The sequence below is a fragment of the Diplotaxodon limnothrissa genome, linkage group LG5, assembly GCF_057381915.1.
Source record: "Diplotaxodon limnothrissa isolate DT_005_m linkage group LG5, D_limnothrissa_male_GT1.1, whole genome shotgun sequence".
Classification (NCBI taxonomy): Eukaryota; Metazoa; Chordata; class Actinopteri; order Cichliformes; family Cichlidae; genus Diplotaxodon; species Diplotaxodon limnothrissa.
In genome coordinates, this window is record NC_140600.1 from 23,812,801 (window position 1) to 23,832,584 (window position 19,784).

At 37.8% G+C, this 19,784-nt stretch overlaps 1 protein-coding gene and 1 long non-coding RNA gene across 2 annotated transcripts; both read left to right on the forward strand.

Annotated features, from left to right (window-relative positions):
- The first annotated feature begins 1,696 nt into the window (after nt 1-1,696).
- On the forward strand, nt 1,697-8,766 carry LOC146632351 (uncharacterized). The gene is made up of 4 exons (XR_014906197.1): nt 1,697-1,866; nt 3,591-3,623; nt 7,669-7,828; nt 8,048-8,766. It is a non-coding gene; the product is annotated as an uncharacterized LOC146632351 (long non-coding RNA).
- A 2,003-nt stretch (nt 8,767-10,769) lies between these two features.
- terf2ip (telomeric repeat binding factor 2, interacting protein) lies at nt 10,770-19,526 on the forward strand. The gene is made up of 9 exons (XM_085354300.1): nt 10,770-10,803; nt 13,693-13,927; nt 14,176-14,321; nt 14,508-14,740; nt 16,751-16,825; nt 16,914-17,520; nt 17,603-17,703; nt 18,514-18,957; nt 19,093-19,526. The coding sequence occupies exons 2-9, from the start codon at nt 13,698-13,700 to the stop codon at nt 19,312-19,314; spliced, it is 2,058 nt and encodes a 685-aa protein (XP_085210426.1). The 5' UTR covers nt 10,770-10,803; nt 13,693-13,697; the 3' UTR covers nt 19,315-19,526.
- The last annotated feature ends 258 nt before the right edge of the window (nt 19,527-19,784 follow it).

The window sequence follows — 19,784 nt, forward strand, 5'->3', positions numbered from 1 at the left end:
ACACAGTCATTTAAAGAAAAGCATTTGCTGTGTGCCCCAGGTGGGGCAAAGTGAGGTAATCGGTATATATTTTTTGGTACTGATGACATAGGTGGGGCCCACCTGGTCAAACTATATGTGTCACACATGGGCAAATGCAAGTCAGACCCTGAAAACATGTCTATGTGGGCCCCAAATGGGTTGTGTTAAATTAATATGGGCATATATTTTACATGGGCTCAAGATTGTTTAGTATATATGGGACCCACTTGCGTTTCTAACATCAAATCCATATGGGTGGGCATCCAATGTAGGTCCTAGTTGGGTTAGTGATGGTAAATGTGTACATTGGTTCAAAATGGTAGCACATGCTTATGTGAGGATTCTTCCTCTGTGAAGAGCCTGAGAAAGTGTTATTTGAATAAAGGAGGATTTATTCCAAACAAGCCCATCACAGATTGCGCACAACCCAGGGAGTTCTGAAAGTCAAATTGTAAAAATAATCTCAAAAGAAAGTATGAACATAACTCTCTTTTATAACCTGCAGACAGCACCCATGTGGTACCATTCTCTAAGAAATCACCCTAACTTTAACATATTTGGCACAACCTCAGTCTATCACTTTTGCTACCCTTACGTACAGTCAGATGTTCTTGACCCTTCATTTTTGACCCTCTCAGTATTTAGCCTTGGCTAGCAAATGTACTCAAAGTCCACATTGAGACCTCAAGATGTTATGTGTTATCAGACACTACAACCCAGCTGTCAAGTGAGACTATAGGAACTTTGGTGTTTTTGAACATTCAATGTTACTCAAAACACTCTGCACACTATTCCAAATAACTGGTTTGAAACTGGTTACTTTTTAATTTTAGATTTCATTTTATGTACTTAATGTGAACTCTGCATGGTAGGCTGCATGGTGAGGCTCAGATAAGATAAAATAAGGACTTCATGATTCTTCTTAGGTAAATTCACTTGTCACAGCAGCAATAATAAGTGATTAAAACGGACACAAGAGTAGAAAAAAAGAAAAGCAAAAAATACGAATAAAAAACCTAAGATAAAAGTGAATTACACAGACAAAATCCAGATTTGGCATTTGCAAATTAAGGATTACTGGTTGTTCAAACAATTAAGACTATTTACTTGAGCAAACATGCAGTTGAGGATTTTTAGTAGATCAGACACACTCTACTGTATTAGAGAAAAGACAGTTAGTTACATGGAAGATGGAAGTTTTGGTTAATCAGATCCAGTAAAGCTCCTGAAGTATATTACCGATCTGTTAAAATGTTACTCTTCAAACTTGTGCCCTCAAATTATATAACCAGAAATAATTTATATTTTCTTTGAACTAGTGGAAAGGAGAGGGAATGGGGTCTTTCAAGCAGTCACACTTCAACTGTGAAACTCCCTTGTCCTTATGGTGTATTGACACTATTGAAACTTTTCAAAACCAGTCTAATGTTAGAAGAGCTTTTAGGTAAACTGTTATTCTTCTTCTTATCATTATTATATTTTTATTAATTATATTTTTATTATGATGTTGATTTGGGTGACACTTTTTGATAAATATTATATATTACTTTTTAAAACATATTAACCATCCCTATGCTTAAAAAACTTTTAAAAATAAAATTGTTCTTTTAAACTTGTGCATTGTTTGACTTTTAAAATTTTTGTATCAGGTGTTAAACGACTTTTTAAATAAAGTTGTTTTTAATGTGAGCAGCTCCTATTGGCTCGTTTAAAAAGAGGGAGGAGCAGATTGCACCGCCTAGCGTCTAGTCTTCGCGGTCTTTCGTCTGTTGCGCCTTTTCTCTCCCTGGTGTTTAAGAACGTGGAGGACAAAAGGATACCAAAGAATCGAAAACTATGACAAAGGTAAATACTTAAAGTTTGATACGTTTTCATCAATGGTTATTTTAGTAACTTTCTATAGTCGTCCTAAACGGTATAAGGGGGAGAAGCATAACATCTTTAGCTAGCAGGTAGAACTGGGTTAATTTGCTGCATTGTCTTTGGCAAACATAATTTAAAGTTAATTAAAAAACTCTTACTGCCTATATTCTACTCAATAAAGTTCATCTTATCTTATTCTGTTTTCATTGCACCATTCTCTCTATACAGTTTTTGAATTTACACACTATAACGTACACGGCAGTTTTTTTCTGTGCTTCTGCAACTGTTTCTTGGGTTTTCCTATAAGGTTTTTGTAATTAATTTAAAAAATTTATATTATTTTTTTGGCTTTAGTGGATTCCTGCTCAGCTAACTCGGCCATTATGCACTACCCAGTAAACAAAATGGCTGAACAGTATCTTAAATGTCTGAACATGAGCTAGTCATACCATGTTACGTAATATTCATGTGCAGTGTAGCAAGGTGATTGTTTAAATTACAGGAGTAGATGCCTGCAGCTGAAACGGTTTTCTGATCTGAATACGGTAATGTTACCAGATATGCATTGTACTATGGGAAAACGGTGGTGGATCAGTGTGTAAAAAGCCCCCAAAAGAAACACACAGCGTCTTTAGCTCAAACACTGTCTGATCACTCTCTTAGATACTGTGCTGTTCCATCTAGTTATTGGTTACTGAGAAATGTTAGGTCATTAATTAATTAAGAGAGTGCAGCTGTTCAGATCAGATGGTGAAGTAGGAAAATGCAGAACATGTTATTATAGCTGAATGCTGTGTAAAATACTAGTAATAAATCTAACTCCCATTTATGGCTTTTACTACTGTGGGGCTAAATAAAAAATTACAGACATAATGAAATCTGCTACAATTACAAAGCTTAAGTTTAAAACAATTATTATATATTAAGCATTTTTTTGCTCTTTTTTTTTTTTTATTCTTTTTGCTAATAATGGACTCAATTTTATTATCAACTTCAAAGACCTATTAAACTTTTAAACCATTAAATCCAGGAAATTAGATGCCCGTAAATGTACGAGACCCTCTTTATGTCTAGTATCCCCAAATATTTAATAATCCTTTCTAAAAGTACACAAATTTTGTTCTTTTCAATTAAATATTGCATGTTCAATGTATTCTTGAGCAGGTAAAAATTCCACTAAATTAGTTTTTGCATATTTTTAAGTATAATCAAATTTTTATAGTTTGCGAGTACTTTTAATTTGGAGATTTTGCCACTTGATTTGAAGTTTGGATAGTGCTTTATAGTAATTTGTAAATGTTTTGAACTCATCTGGCTTCTTAATAATTTAATAAAAAATTAACAAGCCATGTAATAATTTGAAAACCACTAGGGACCACTTATAAAAAAGTAATTCCTTTTTTACTTAAAGGAATTTAGGATTTATGTCTGTCAAGTCATTTGTTCTGGCATAAGTCACCATTTTGATATATCTTCCTGTGACTTTAAAGTCTGTCAGCTAGTTAGATACATTTTTGCACTGCTAGTGTTTGCTGCTTGAATTAGTCAGTTTATCATATAAACACATGCAGTGCCTTTCAAACTTTTAATTACACTGTTCATTTTGTGCATTAGTAAGAGAATCTTTTATATTGAATTATCCTGGGAAAAAACAAAAATGTTTGTATTTTCTCATGCACTTTCTTTCATTTCCTTATCACGTTTAGATTCTTCAAGATCACAAGCACCATCTTTGACATGTAAGTAACTTTCATATTATTTGTATTACTTATTATTATTATTATTATTATTTTTGAAAAGTGATGGTCTTTGGGGCATCCTTTTTTTTTTATTGGTATTAAGTATATATATTTATTTAGGCACAGGAGGCAATGATCTATTTTAAAATTTAACATTTATTTAATTTTCATCTTTTATGCTAACAATAACGCCAACAGTGTTCTCTTCACTTGACCCACAACTCTGACAGTTTTGGTCCTCTGCTCTCCTCACAATTGGGTGATTTCCATCTGAGCTGCTACTGTCAACTGCATTAAACTGATTTTACATTGCCTTGTTATTCTAATCTTTATCTGCGTTTTGGACTCCAAACATTCACACCTGCTGTTAGTAACCAGAGCTCACAAGAGTGTAAGGCGTGTAGTTCAATAAAGTGATCGATGTGTTCACTAGCTGATTTCAATAAACCGGTAACTTATCAAATCCATATTTTATAGGAAGTACATTACTGATAAAAGTGGTAATAAACACGGTAACCAATAAAAATTTAAATTTCCTGTTATAAAAAAAAATACTGCAGTGAGCTCGATTTTCTAACACCAGGTGTGAACATCTACAGTCTTTAAGCGCTGGTAAAGATTTAAAAATAAAAGCATTCAATAACATAACATTAAACAGTAAATTAGTTTGATGGTGTTGACTGCAGCAGCTCAATGTTAATCAGCTGATGGTGATGGAAGCAGATGAGCGTTTTTCATCATGGTTGTTAGTGATGTGTTGGTCAAAACGAAACGGCTCTTTGAAGTGAACGACACAAGCGTGTTTTTTCTCTCTCTCTCACCCTCTCTCTCGCACTTTTTTTCCGCTTCACTCTGCACGCGAGCCTTGTGCTTTGCGCTGGGAAGAGGGGGGAGGGGCGGTTGTTACACACGCAGTAGCACAGTAACAGAGCAGGAGGGAGAGAGAGAGAAAGAGAGCCAGGGACAACAACGTCACATTAGAAAGGTATAGTAATCATCCACAACTATTTTCAATTGCGGATGATAAAGGATTCAGAAAGTTTATTCATGCAGGCCCATATGACAGAGAATGTGCATCTTCTGTTTGTTTTCATATTATAATTTATATTTAATTGTGTTGTGGTTTGCAGTGTTTTGTGTTGTTTCACTTTAAATTTGTTTAAAAGGAAAAAGCTGAAAATTTAAATAGTTAAAAGTTGAAATGTAAATAGTTGTTTTTTTTGTATTATATGATTTATTTATTACATTTTATGTGGAGAGAATAAATAAAAGTATATTTACGGTGGCTGCTAGAGACAAAGCACGTACAAACCCCAAAACACGTAAAAACTCCATAGCACGTACAAACTCCAAAGCACGTACAAAACACAACAGAAGTGCTCCAGGATGCTAGGCACAGTGTTGAGATTTTGTTACCTAGTGGCTACACAAGCCAGGAAGTACCAACGACCGGATTTGGTGTGTGGTAGTAACAGGTAAATGAACAGCTTTTGGAATTTTTTATGAATATATATGAGTGCTTGTGTATAAATACACAAAAAATACACATATGATTTCAATTGTGTAAATTAAGTGATCTAGATAGCTCTGTTTTGGAAGTTCAGTTGACGCTAGAAATGGGTTTTGGAGTTTGTACATGCTTTGTCTCTAGGGGCCACCATATATATTTATATATAAACATATATAAATAAAACCACGTTTCTTTTTTTACATTAGTAATTCCTTTTGTTCATAATTTTATATTGTTGTTAATAATAAATTAATTAAAGCAACAAAACAACCTGAAGAGCCGGTTGGGAGCCGAAAGAGCCGGCTTTCTAAAAAGAGACGAAAATCCCATCACTAGTTGTGTAATATGCTGGTATTGATATGATCAAAAATGAACTGAGTTGTTTCGTATTCTATAGAAATTGTACATCTAATTAATAACAAGGCTTTCTGCTGATGTTATTAATTAAAAATTTATTGTTTTATTTTTAAGCAACAACTTTTTAGCATGCAATCAGTCCATGCTGTACAGGACAGATTTGTAAACTGTGCATACAAAAATAGACCATTTTACAAAATTGCTCTTTCAACAAATGTAAATCACAGCAGATTTTTTTTGTTGTAGGTGCACTGTCACAACTAGAAATGTGGGGGGAAGTCCTCAAAGTTGAAGGCAGAACAGGAAAATACATGGAAATAACAATTTTCCTTTAAATGGTAAATGGCCTGCATTTTTATAGCGCTTTTCTAGTCCCTAAGGACCCCAAAGCGCTTCACACTACATTCAGTCATTCACCCATTCACACACACAATCACACACTGGCGATGGCAAGCTACATTGTAGCCACAGCTGCCCTGGGGCGCACTGACAGAGCACATCAGTAAAGGTCGATCTGGATACTTGATAACTGTTGGTATAGGTATGACATGAATTTGAATCTCCATTATCACAGGTTTTAATTGGGAGGGAACATGCAGATATACAGGAGGACTATAAACAGCAATTCCTATTGCATACAACTGTTTTAGAAAATACCAACAACACTGTTAATTTATCACTTGCTGGTCTATAGACTTTACAGTGTGGATGGATGGAAAATCCATCTGGCTCCACTCTGGCTGAATTGGTGCTACAAACAACTCTGCGCTCGGCTTTCCTGGCTGTGTGTGGATTTATACTTACACATCCAAATTTTGACCCTATTTTTCTTCCTTTCAGCTGATTGGTCAATTTCATGTCAATCACCAATTAAACAATCCAATCAGAGAACATCTCCAGAAGTTGATTCTGTTCATCTGGACGTAGCATTTTCAGTGGGAGAAAATGCTGCAAGCGCTACGTCCAGATGAACAGAATCAACTTTTGGAGATTTACTTACCTGGATGATTGAGCATGCATCAAGACAATCAGAGAACAGATAGGTTTGGCTGTTGGAGGGCTGCATTACGGAGCTTCAGGTCCTGGAAGAATAAATTCCCTTTTACATACCAGACCAGCATTTTTCTTCATTAGCACGAAGGAAAACAGTCTGTGCGTGTCAGAGTTCTGTGGTTTTTGTGTCACAGGGCTTATAATATGTGTAAAAATCTGGCCAGGGACCATCACATCACACTGCTATCATATTTTTCTGTTGCTATCATGTTTCTTTTCTGAGATGTTGTTACTTTTATGACAGATGTAACGAGAAATCTTCCAGAAAGTTAAATTTTTTATTCTATTCAAATATTTGATTCTGATAACAGATAAAGATTTTTTTCTTTACTTTTGTTCTGCTATTTCATAGTTTATACAAATTTTGGCCAATTCCTATTTATTTTAACCCTTTAGCCCCCAAAAAGTCGCCAGCGACAGGTTTTTCCAAACCTGTCTCGTCAAACCTGAGCTCTGCCAGGGGCCCAACACGCCTGGACTTTTAGAAGAAAAGAGATGTCCGAAAATAAACCACAGGGTCAAATACTTAATTTTGTTCAGTGTTTTAGAGTTATTAATTTGAATTGACTAATTTAAATATTTTATTCATGTACATTTTGATTGCCTTTAGTAAAAATGGCAAAATTTCAATTTCTTTTTTCTTTCTGTTATTAATCCTTGATTACATTCATATAGTATACAGTAGAGGAAAAAACCTACCAGACCTACCAGTTATCCTGCGTAACATTATTGGGGATAAAGGGTTAAGGAAGCGCAATTAATTTTTTTAGTTTAGCTTGTGTTTACTACCATTTTTTTTTATCACCACACAGTAAACATTAAGTAATATGTAAAGTGTCCATTTATCCTCCATTCCGGTCCATTATCTTAAGCTTAGGCTGCTGCCCCTCGACCCAATCCGGTACTAAGTAGAGAGGCCCAGACTTCGCTCTCTCCAGGCACTTGGCCCAGCTCTTCCGGGGGAATCCCAAGGCATTCCCAGGCCAGCCGAAAAACATAGTCCCTCCAGCATGTCCTGGGTGTTCTGGGTCTCTTCCTGGTGGGACGTGCCCAAAACACCTCACCAGGGAGGCATCCTAACCAGATGCCAGTATCTAATCTGTCCTTTTTGTATGTTCCCCTCAGGTTGCCATGGTAGCAGATACAGGGGAAACAAGTGTAGACGATGCCACAAGAAGGATGATGAAATTCCTCATATCACCTGAGCTGGCTGTGGAGTACAACATGCTTGGCCGACATGGGGAAAAAAAGTTCAGAGATTTGCGTCTTTTTAATGTTGTGTATGGTAAGTTAGTTTCACTTGAGACATTTGAACTTTAGAAAACTAAACTTTTTTAATAAAGTGTTTGAAAGTGTAACTGAGATTGGTTATCATGCAATTTGTATATATTTTTTGAGGCAATAAAGTGAAATAAACATTGTTCTTTGAAAATCATCACCAAATGAAGTAAGCTAAGATTAACTTTACTTTGGCTTGCCCGTTTTTCTTCTTCTTCATTTGCAGAGGCACTGAAGAATTATTTAACATCAAAAGTCAACTTGCAAGAAGCAGAGAAGGCTCTGTCCAAGTGGTTCAGTGGAGCTAAAGACAGAGGAGGACCGAGGGCTGCAAGGGTACAAAATAGACTTACGGCTCTGTAAAAAAACAAACCCTGCTGATTCAAGATAAGCTTTTGAGTTTTCCATCTGACTTTTTCCCCATGTTGCTACAGTTCCAAATATCTAAGGAATTTTGCTGTAGTTTGACATTTCTAGTTTTTAAACGTTTACGCACTTTGGAATACAGTTACGTAAAATCACAGTTGTTGGACAAAATAAATGTGAAAAATGTTGTTTTGTGTACCCTCGTGATTTTTGAAATGGTTTTATTTACAAACTAGATTTTGTTTGCGGTCAGCTTTAATATATTTGGTGTCTTTGTGTCACAGAACCCGTATTAGCCGTCTGAAAAATTGATTTTGTGACTGTTTTACTACATGGGGCCCACTCAGTGCCAGAACTTAGTCAATTCAAACTAGAAATAAGATGCAAATACAGAACCCACTGCTAATGCCATTCCAACTTTTTAGCTCATGTTTTCCTCATGTTGTACCCACTAAGAACTTGAAAAATGGGGCCTAGGTGGGTTTCAGTGTACTTTGCCCAGTTGGGGTCCATTTAGTTCCCAGATTTTACCTATATAACACCGAGATGGGCTTATAAAATGGGGCCATTATGGAACCCGCGGACAATCCCACTTAAAACCCACTTTTTAGCCTATGTGGTGCCCACATGGTACCCACTAAGAACTTGAAAAATGGGGCCTAGGTGGGTTTCAGTGTACTTTGCCCAGTTGGGGTCCATTTAGTTCCCAGATTTTACCTATATAACACCGAGATGGGCTTATAAAATGGGGCCATTATGGAACCCGCGGACAATCCCACTTAAAACCCACTTTTTAGCCTATGTGGTACTCACATGGTACCCACAAAACAACTTGAAAGGTGGGGCCTGGGTGGGTTTCTTTGTACTTTGCCCAGTTGGGGTCCATTTAGTTCCCAGATTATACCAATATAACACCGAGATGGGCTTACAAAATGGGGCCATTATGGAACCCGCGGACAATCCCACTTAAAACCCACTTTTTAGCCTATGTGGTACTCACATGGTACCCACAAAACAACTTGAAAGGTGGGGCCCGGGTGGGTTTCTGTGTACTTTGCCTAGTTGGGGCCCATTTAGTTCCCAGATTTTACCAATATAACACCGAGATGGGCTTATAAAATGGGGCCATTACGGAACCCGCGGACAATCCCACTTAAAACCCACTTTTTAGCCTATGTGGTGCCCACATGGTACCCACAAAAACTTGAAAGATGGGGCCTAGGTGGGTTTCTGTGTACTTTGCCCAGTTGGGGTCCATCTAGTTCCCAGATTTTACCAATATAATACCAAGATGGGCTTATTAAATGGGGCCATTATGGAACCCGCGGACAATCCCACTTAAAACCCACTTTTTAGCCTATGTGGTGCCCACATGGTACCCACAAAAAACTTGAAAGATGGGGCCCAGGTGGGTTTCTGTGTACTTTGCCCAGTTGGGGCACATTTAGTTCCCAGATTTTACCAATATAACACCGAGATGGGCTTATAAAATGGGGCCATTATGGAACCTGCGGACAATCCCACTTAAAACCCACTTTTTAGCCTATGTGGTGCCTACATGGTACCCACAAAAACTTGAAAGATGGGGCCCAGGTGGGTTTCTGTGTACTTTTCCCAGTTGGGGCCCATTTAGTTCCCAGATTTTCCTAACATAACACCTATATGGGCATTTAATATGGGGCCATTACGGAACCCGCGGACAATCCTATATGGGGCCCATTTTTCAGCCCATTTCCAAACCATATGGGCCCCACATATAAATGTTGGCTGGGAATATTATTGAATCTGTGGAAGCTCCGCGATAGCCACCACACAAGTAACGAATAACGAGCCTATCTAAATCCCAGTAACGAGTAACGCGTTCCTGGTTTTGGCATAATAACTAGTTACCGTGCTCGTTACCACAATAATAACGTAGTTACTGTAACGCGTTACTTAATAACGCGTTAGTCCCAACACTGAAAGCCAGTGAGACCATATGACTGCAGCTGGCTTTTCAGACAATATCATCAAGTTCCCACTGTCTTACTTTAAACCAGAGGCAATCACACTTTTGAGGTTGTAACCCTAAACCTTGGAACAGCCTCATTTACTCATTCCCATTTATTTTAGGCCATAGTTTATATGTATTTGCCTGTATGGAAGTGTTGGAATGAATGTGTGATCCTGGGGTTGATTATTAGTCTGTATGGTGTAATGTGTATACTTAGCTTTAATGTTGTTGAGTCTGGCTTTGTAACTCCATATTTTGAAAAGTGTTGTACAAATAAAGCTATTATTGTTGTTGTTGTTTACTTTTTATTCTTGACCTTCTACTTTTGCCACTATAATTATATGAGTATAATTTTCAGTATCATTATGATATTTTAAGTATTATTTCACAACAACATGTATATTTTCCTTTCCTTACTTATAAATGAGTATTTTCACAAGATCTTTACTTACTTTTACTTCTTTACATACTTTTCCTTTATCGCATAATATGGATGCGACCAGTGGGGGCGATACGGAGCCTCTAACCTCTAACAATTCAACAAGGAAGAAAAAGACCCGGAAGTGAGCTTTGTTGTTTTTCTGGGGCGGGAAAGACTAGCTAGGAAGAAGGCAAAGTGCACGGTAAGTTTAAAACATTATTTCTAATCTAAGATGACATTTATTTAGGCGACTGCTTTTTTTACAGTTTGCCATTTGACGGGCTAGCGATGTTACACACCTCCTCCCTGCTGTTCATGTGAGCCTGAAAAACGTGTCTGAGCGGTACACGTAGCGTTTTCTGTGCCTCATATTTTCACACTGGATGAATCTGTCCAGCTTTGCATAGTTTCCGGTTGATTTTCTTTTATATAATATTCCCTTATAAGAAAATCAGCCACAACGACCTCACAGTGAATTTAAGTGACCGTTTTATATTGTAAACTACAACAAAAAATATAAACATAAACGCAAAAATAATGTTGATGTATATTTACTATACCAAGAACCCACTTAAATCAATAAAACAAACAACCATCTCACAAAATAATCATTTTAAAGTTGCTTCAACCAAGCTTGAACACCGTAAACCTTTAAATAGCTTAGAAAGAAAATTCAGCACGAACAATGGATGTTGGAAATTATACAAATAAGCAAAACAGTTCATTTAAATCCGTAGGCAGATTACATAAAATATACAAGTATACAACTCATAACAGACAATAGATAAGTAAAGTAATGTAGTATGAAGTCTTAAAATTAACGTATATAGATCTGATTTGCCACCATCTACTGTTGGAGATGTGCCTTACATTATGATGGGTACACCACTCCTTTGTTATAGTTAGCGTTACGCCCGCCTAAATGTCCAGGGGATTTGGGGTAAGTGACAAAAAAGGAAAGAATGAGGCAATAAAATCGTTGTTGTTTTTTTTTCAATAATTAAACTGAAAGGTGACATGGACAAGTTGCTGACACCTTCCAAAAACAATGATCATAACAAAACCTGAAAGTTGGTCCAAATAGAGTAAGTTAAAATGGTTAAATAATGCAAAAACACACCATACCGCTCTACTGATCTGAAGTGTAGTAAATACACACATAAGTGTACAAGTCGGACTTTAAGTACTCTAGCTTAATTACTGAGGAGAATCTGCTGCACAGAAAGGTGGCACAAAGGCTGGAGAGACGGCAGGACACACACAGAGCACGTCCTGCTAAGGGCTATTTCAGTATTAATTTTACTTACAGTTTGTCCATCTCTAGGAACCTTAAGTAAACCTTTTAGATCAACCAGATATTAATGAATTACAATAGACCAGGCAAGAAGTAATAAATGTATGAAATATCTTTTCAGCATCACTCAGTGACATGATGTTTCTAATTTTAGAGCTAATGCACAGATGAAAAAAAGCAGTCCTACATATTTGTTTACTGCATGCATTAAAGGGCATATCCTAATCAAAAATGATGCCCAGGTTCCTCTCGGTGTTACTGGAGGCTAAAATAGTGCCACCCAGAGTAAGTATCTGGTTGGACACCATGTTCCTAAGATTTTTAGGGAAGAGTACAATAAAGCTCAGTTTTGTCTGAATTTAAAAGCAGGAAATTAGTGGTTACCTGCAACTGTTGTAGTGATCTGGATTGAAACCAGGCCTTGGTGTCTTTAAGACATGCCTGTACTTTTTTTCTAGTAGATTTGTATAATGTGGTTTCATGAATAATTAAAGCAGGGTATCATCTACCATTACAATAATGCATTAAAATAAATGTAAGTAGTCATGTAAGAAAGTCTTTTCTAATAATGTTACCTAAGGGATGTATAATGTAAACAGTAATGATCCTCACTAACTGTCCATCTATCAGATAGATATGATTTAAATTTCTGCAGTGCAGTTTTTTCATACCTACATTTTGTAGTAAAATATTGTGATCAGCAGTGTCGAATGCTGCACTGAGGTCTAGCAGAACAAGCACAGAGATGAATCCACTGACATAAGCCATAAGAAGATCATTCACAACCTTCACTAGTGCCGTTTCTGTACTGTTAAGATTTTCTGAATCTTGACTGCAACCCTTCAAATAAACAGTTGATGACAACTACTCTTTCAAGAATTTGAAACTGAAGGAAGATAGCTGGATGGAAAAGAGGCTTTTAGTAGTGATAATTACCACCACCTCAAAAGGCTATGGTGGGCAGCCTTTTAATAACGAAAGAGAAAGTGGGCAAATACTGTACACACGAAACCTTTGTATATAAAACAAGCATAGTTATTTTTTAATTTTAGCTCAAAAAATTAAATACAAATAAATAAATAGAATTAAAAAAATAGAAACATCTTGGTTGCAATGAGAGCCACAAATGGCCCAATTAATGTAAGACTTTAGAAATTAGATATAACGATTGATATTAACTTTTCGGCTTGACTTTTAAATTAAGTCCAGTGTGACCCACGATATCTGAACTTAACACTTAATTTGAACTTGCAGTGTCAAGCTCCTCTCTTTGTGAAACACACTTAACTACTTTTTTGGTTTTTTTCGGTATCTAGTAAAAGACATGATTGCATGAGATAGTCCTGAAACTGAGTCATTGCTGTAAGAATAAAACATTTTTAAAAATTTTGACATTCATTAGGTAGATGATTTATATGTGTTGACAATAAAAGTTGCCTAGTTGACAAAATAAATGATCACAAATTGTGTAACTGTTAACAGAATAGTGATGCATCGATATACTGCCAGTATTGACCAATTTTAAATAAGATATTTACCTTTGGCCATGAACTCTATTTGTTGTGTGTGATAAAGACATGGAAGACTTGACAAGTCTAAAAAATTAACAAATCATTTTATAATAATCTGACTTTTTTTCCTCCTGGCAAAAGAGGAAATTAATAACAACAGCAACAAAAAAACCCCGAAAACTAAAATATACAGAAAATGTAAGTTGCTGTTTGTCCAGAATTTCACACTCATCACATCCATGTAGCTCATTTATAGTACTGGCTGTTATTGAATCTCTTCCAGCAGGTGAGATGCCATCCAAAAGACAAGTTGTGGCCCAGCCTGCCTTCTCTCCAGTTCTCTTCATGACTGTGGAGGGTGAACCGATGAATTTCTTCTTGCGACCTGGTCCCATCAAACGCAAACTCCAGCCGCTCGTTTCAGCTGGAGGAGGAATGTTGTGCAACGTCCAGCAACCAGGAGCAATACTGCTGACTGATCCTGAGGACAGAAGTGTCATTCCTGAATCCACTGCACACTGGTACGTGCTGAACTGAGAATTCATGTTAATATCGGCAGGTGTTTACATTTAAAGAAATGCGATTTTTCTTTTCAGTCAATAAGAAGAAGATAAAAAAGAAAATGCTTCTTCAGTTTAGTTTGGTGGTGGTGATAAATTTATTCAACCCATTTATGATTCATATCTTATGAATCCCACACACACAACAGCAGCACTGGAGCATACCTGGAAGTCTTATTATCTACTTATATCCCTTGTTTACTTTTCAGGTACGTGTCCACCCAGTATATTTATGACTGTGTTGAGAAGAATGAACAGTTGAATTTAGAGGACTACAGGCTAAATCCTGAAAAGGTCCAAAGACATTCTGCTAGACTCAACAACAGCAAAAACAGTTCGCCTCAAGCCACAGGAGGTACGACTAAACCCCAGACTTTCCATGTCTGAAGGATTGTGTTCTAACACGTCTGCACTTTACAGATTACATTTTTTTTTATTACTTGAATTGTTTACAAGTTACAATTAGAAATGTGTGTAAATCTGGTGAATAGTTTAATCTGCTTCCGTTTTCTACATTATGTCTACAATCTTTTATAACTAGGCAGAAGTGCCTACACTACTGAAGAAGATGCTGCCATTTTAAATTATGTCAGCAAGCACAAGACGGAGACTGGGGGAAACCGGCTTTGGCAAGAGATGGAGAAACAGCATGTGACCGCACACACCTGGCAGTCGATGAAACACCGCTACAAAGCACAACTGGCTAAGAAACAGACAGCCGCCGTGGAGGCGGAAAAGCCAGAAGACAGTAAGACAGCAGAAGAAAAGACAGAGGTGATTAACTATCTGGATGTTGTCGTTACGATTTTGTTATTTTTAGTTGTGTTTTTTGTCATATGTTAGTCTGTTTCCACTGTTGCTTTGTTTTTTTAGTTAGAATTTTCAAAGTAAAGTTTGACTTTAAATACACAGACTATTTCCACGACATCATAAAATTAAAACAGTATTTAGTAAGTGACAGAGACAGAAAGACAAAGTGGCTCCATACTGTGATGGCTTACACGTTTGCCTAATCATCATCGTTTTATATAGCACTTTAAAAACACACCTGGTAGACCAAAGTGCTGTACAATACAAATATAAATATAGTAATACAATAGGAAAAACCAAACATAGCAATAAAATGAATAAAAATGTCAGTTGCCCACAGAGTTAAAAGCCAGGGAATAAAAATAGGTTTTTAATCTGGACTTAAAAACTGGCACTGATGTAGCTAATATAGAGAGGAAGATTATTCCAAAGCATCAGAGCCGCAATAGAGAACGCTCGGTCTCCTCTAAGTTTCAGCCGGGACTTAGGGACTGAAAGCAACAGCTGCTCAGCTGACTGAAGCGAACGAACGGGGACATGGGGCTTCAACAAATCAGACAAACAGGTGGCAGACCATTTAGAGATTTAAAAACCTAACATGTGAAAGAGTCCCAGTTTGATCCTGGGAGGAGACACAAATCCCTTTGGAGTTGTATCAGGAAAGGCAGCCAGTGAAAACATGCAGCGCTACCAACTGTGGCAATCCTTGTGAAAAAGGACGCAGCAGAAAGTAGCTTTATGAGTAAAAGAACCCACGTAGAGACGCTAAGTAAAAGTAAGGAAACCGTTTTTAAACCAGTGTTGTTCCATTTGAACAAAGTTTATTTTTATCCAAAATATCAACATATTTACATCACAGCAGTGACAACAGCATCCACTAACATTACACGACTGACAGGCAAAATGATATTAGAATCTACATTACGACTGTACAGCAGGAGGAGACGTACCAGATAAGAAAATTCTAAATTTTTAATCCTTTGGATGATTGTTTAAAGTCTTACACAGCACCATGTGGATGCAGTCAGAAACATGAATATGAGTAAAGGTGAGACTGAGCTGGGCGTCTGTGAACAGGAGAAAGGTCAGCCCCGACAAACTGAGCAGCTCGTTCCAAAATGAGGGAATTCTTCTGTAGCATGTTTGTGGTTTGAATATTGTATATTATAGTATACACTGTATCAGCAGTCCCCAACCTTTTTTGCGTCACGGACTGGTTTATGTCGGACGATATTTTCACAGACCAGCCTTTAAGGTGTCGCGGATAAATACAACAAAATAAACCTGGTACCAAAAAAACAAAAAGAAGATTTATTCATAACACACGGGAGAAGACCCAGGGAAACTGAGTTAACGATAAAAACAATAAAGAATAATGATAAAAACCCTGAAAACCATAAATTTCACACATGAGCCTAAACCAGTCTGTGGCCCGGGGGTTGGGGACCGCTGGAATATGTTGTTATATTTATTGTTCTATATGAGATATTATTGATTGTTTTTTATCCACTTCGATTAACATAAAATGCAAATTCTACTCCTCGAACACATCCCATTTGTGAACTACTCCTCGAACACATCCCATTTGTGAACTACTCCTCGAACACATCCCATTTGTGAACTTTACAGTGTGTCTACTGCTGGTTTCAGCAGCATACTTAAACCGTCTTACCTGCGTTTACATTAGAATCCTGTTGTTCATTTTACTAAAACACCTTTATTGTAAAAAAAAAAGAAGAACAAAAGGGGAAAAAAATCTGTCACGTGTAGTAAAATAGGTCACAAGCTACCTCCTAAACTTCTTGAAGCTTTAATAAAAATCTGGAACATTTTTACCAGGTGTAGGGTGAAGAGTTGCCACTGGGTGGCAGCAGTGGGTTAAATAAAATCAGACAACCAAATTCAGGCTGCTGGCAGTCACTTTTTTAATAGACTTTAATGCTGAAGCTTTTCATTTCCTCTGTCTGCCTCTAGGTGGAAGAGCATCAAGAGACAGATGCTCAGAAATCTTCATGTGAAGAAGATGTTTCAGAAACAGACCTAACACAGGTGGGAACTCACTGCTTGTATGCTGTAAGGGTGCTGTATGAGGTTATAGTTGCTGTAAAGACATAACCTGAAATGGGTGTCTCCACAGATGGATGTCCAGTTAGTACAAACAGGAAGCACACCAGAAAATGTAGACCAAGAGCAACATGTGAGTCAGAAAACAGATAAACAACAAACTGAAAGCAAACAATCAGAAACTCTAGAAGCTGAAGTATCTCAGGCCTTTCAAACTGCAGCGCCTTGTGCGGACCTACAGGCAGAGACCCAACTGCTAACAGCAGAGACCACAGACGCAGAAACAGGTGAACCTCAGCCTGTCTCCCCACAAAAACAAAGTTTGTCAGGGGATGACTCCACACCAGCTCAGCCTAAGCCCACGCCCAAATGTTCCTCATCAGAAAAGACAAACGAGAAGCAGAAGGCCTCCCCGGTGCTGGAACAACCGTTGCGTCGAACAACTCGCAGGCAGCTTGAGCTTGAACCGTATGGCAAAAAACTGAGGTCATCATCAACCCAAGCAGTGCGAACCACATCATCTCCCCAGCCCCTGAAAAAAACTAAGTCTGCTCTTCAACAAGATACGACCACAGACCAGCCGGCTCCCAAGAAAGCCAGAGGAAAAACTCCGAGAGCAGCGGCAGAGAGTGACGAGGAGCAGAGTACACCCGCAGCCATATCTAAAACAATACAAGCAGGTATGTCATGAAAACAAAGAGCCGTTTTCATTCTTTTGACAACCCTTCTTTTTACACTTTTTATACTTTTTGTGGTTTTCAGATGAAACCAATCCAGTGCCTCAGAAAGGAGAAAAGAAGAAAGAGAAGAGAAAGTTGGGGATTCTTGAATTGGCAACGAAGGAGTTTGAAGATGACAGTGAGGTAGGATGCTGGTTTTGATACACTTTGTAAAATCACCACTCAGTGCCTCAGCATGCAACAGTTCCCACTCTTGATTCCCAGTTTGACTGGGAGTGCTGGTGTCTCCTGTTGGGCTTCATGGACCTGCGACCTAAAAATGTAACATTCAGTATTAATGTTTTTTCTAGCTTTGTTCATTTTTTTTTTAAACAAACAGCAGGTCTTTTGTCCTGTCTCCCTCCACTCATCACCAATCAGTCGCAGCAGATGGCTGCTCCTCCCTGAGCCTCATGCTGCCAGTTTCCTTGCTGTAAAAAGGGAGTTTTTCCTTCCCACAGTTGCCAAAATGCTTGAAAATAGGGGATCCTCTGATTGTATCCTCTGATCCTATATATTATTGTAGGGTCTTTACTATTAATCAAATTAAATTGAAATTGCATAGGAGTTGTGACAATAGAAGCATTCCATTTGAAAATTTTAACAGATTGTAATTGTAGTAAAATACTTTTCTATAAATAGTGGGATGTCAGAGAACCACAGGCCCCACATGATAGTTCTGATTTAAAGCATGAAGCCATAGAAGAGAATTTCTAGATTCTTTGCTGGTTATTGACCACAAAAGCTTCTGCTGCTTCTTTTACACACATGAAAGTTCCTGTTTTCATTTAACTGTACTCCCAACATCTGCTACACTGTGTTGTTTCTTGCTTTACATGTAGCTCGACTTTGTACATGATGTAATCCAAGTATTTCATCATTGTTTTTCAGTGTTTTATAATACTTTTCTGTGTTATATATGTTCTTTAACACAGTTACATTTGTATCTCATAGTCTGATGATCTCGAAGCTCCAGATCTCCAAAACCCTGCACAAACAGCAGCTACATCGACCTCCCTTCATCCTCCGCCTGCAGACACAACTCCAGATCCCGCTTCCAAACAGTCCTGCACTAAACCTGGACCCACTGAGATCCCTCTGAGTAATGTGGAACAGGCCCAGGCCACTAGTAACAACTGTGCAGCTGAGAAAAGCTGCCTGCCTCCAGCTGCTGAGCCTGTAGTGTCCGAGGCTGTCGGTACAACCTCCAAGGCCCACCTGTTCATATTCGACAGTGAACCTCAGGAAGACGACTCTCAGTCTGTCAGCGGTGACCGTCCAGCAGCTCCTTCAGAACCACAGCCAACAGTGAACAAAGATGCTGCACTTTCTCTGACTCAGGACCTGTTAGAGGAGGACAAGCTGCGAATCAGAGACCTCATGAACCAGACAGATAAGGTGAGGTGTTGTTTTTCTTCTCCATTATATTCTTTCAACCTTTATTTTGCTTATTCAGATATAAAGGGGTTAACTGTGGAACTTGCAGCTTTCTCTGTGTTAAGTCATTTTTATCCTTTACTGTTTTTTTTGTAGGACTTAATTAGTGTGACCAAAGCTTTACTTAAGACCAGCGGAGACTTTTCTGCTGCAAAAGACCTGCTCTTGAATCCCCCCTCCATTTCGGGACCGTTTTGGAATCGCTGTGACGACAGACTTTTGCTCTCGGCTGAGCCTATCAGCATCCAACGGCTGCAGGAGAAATACGGCGAGGAGATGGTGGCCAAGAGAATCGTGTTTCTCGAGGTGGAGGGATGACAAAAGATAGATATAAGACATAATGTCATCTATTACTATCTGCACTTACACTGTGCAAAGACTGAACTGGTTAGTTGATACCAATTGAGCTTAAATTCTCACTTCTGTTTCTCGGTTGTCACCCGCAACAGGCAAACTCGTGTAAACTGGTTGTTCAGTACAGCTCCTACTCGACTAAATGTAAACTTTTATTCAGAAGTTGCATAAAAGATTTGCCGTGACTTTTATTTCTCTTTAAAAACACAATTTTGAAGCATTTTAGAAAGAAAATCTGTTTAAATAAGATGAGTTTATTAAAAACACATCTTTTGTGTTTTTAATGTTACTTTTACTATGTTTACTTCCATTAAACTGTATAATAAATATTTAAACACCACCCAAGAACACACGAGTGCCATTTTTAAATGTATGGTTTGTTTTTTTTAACTTTAGCAGCAGATCATATTGCTCAGAATAAAAGAACTGCAGTT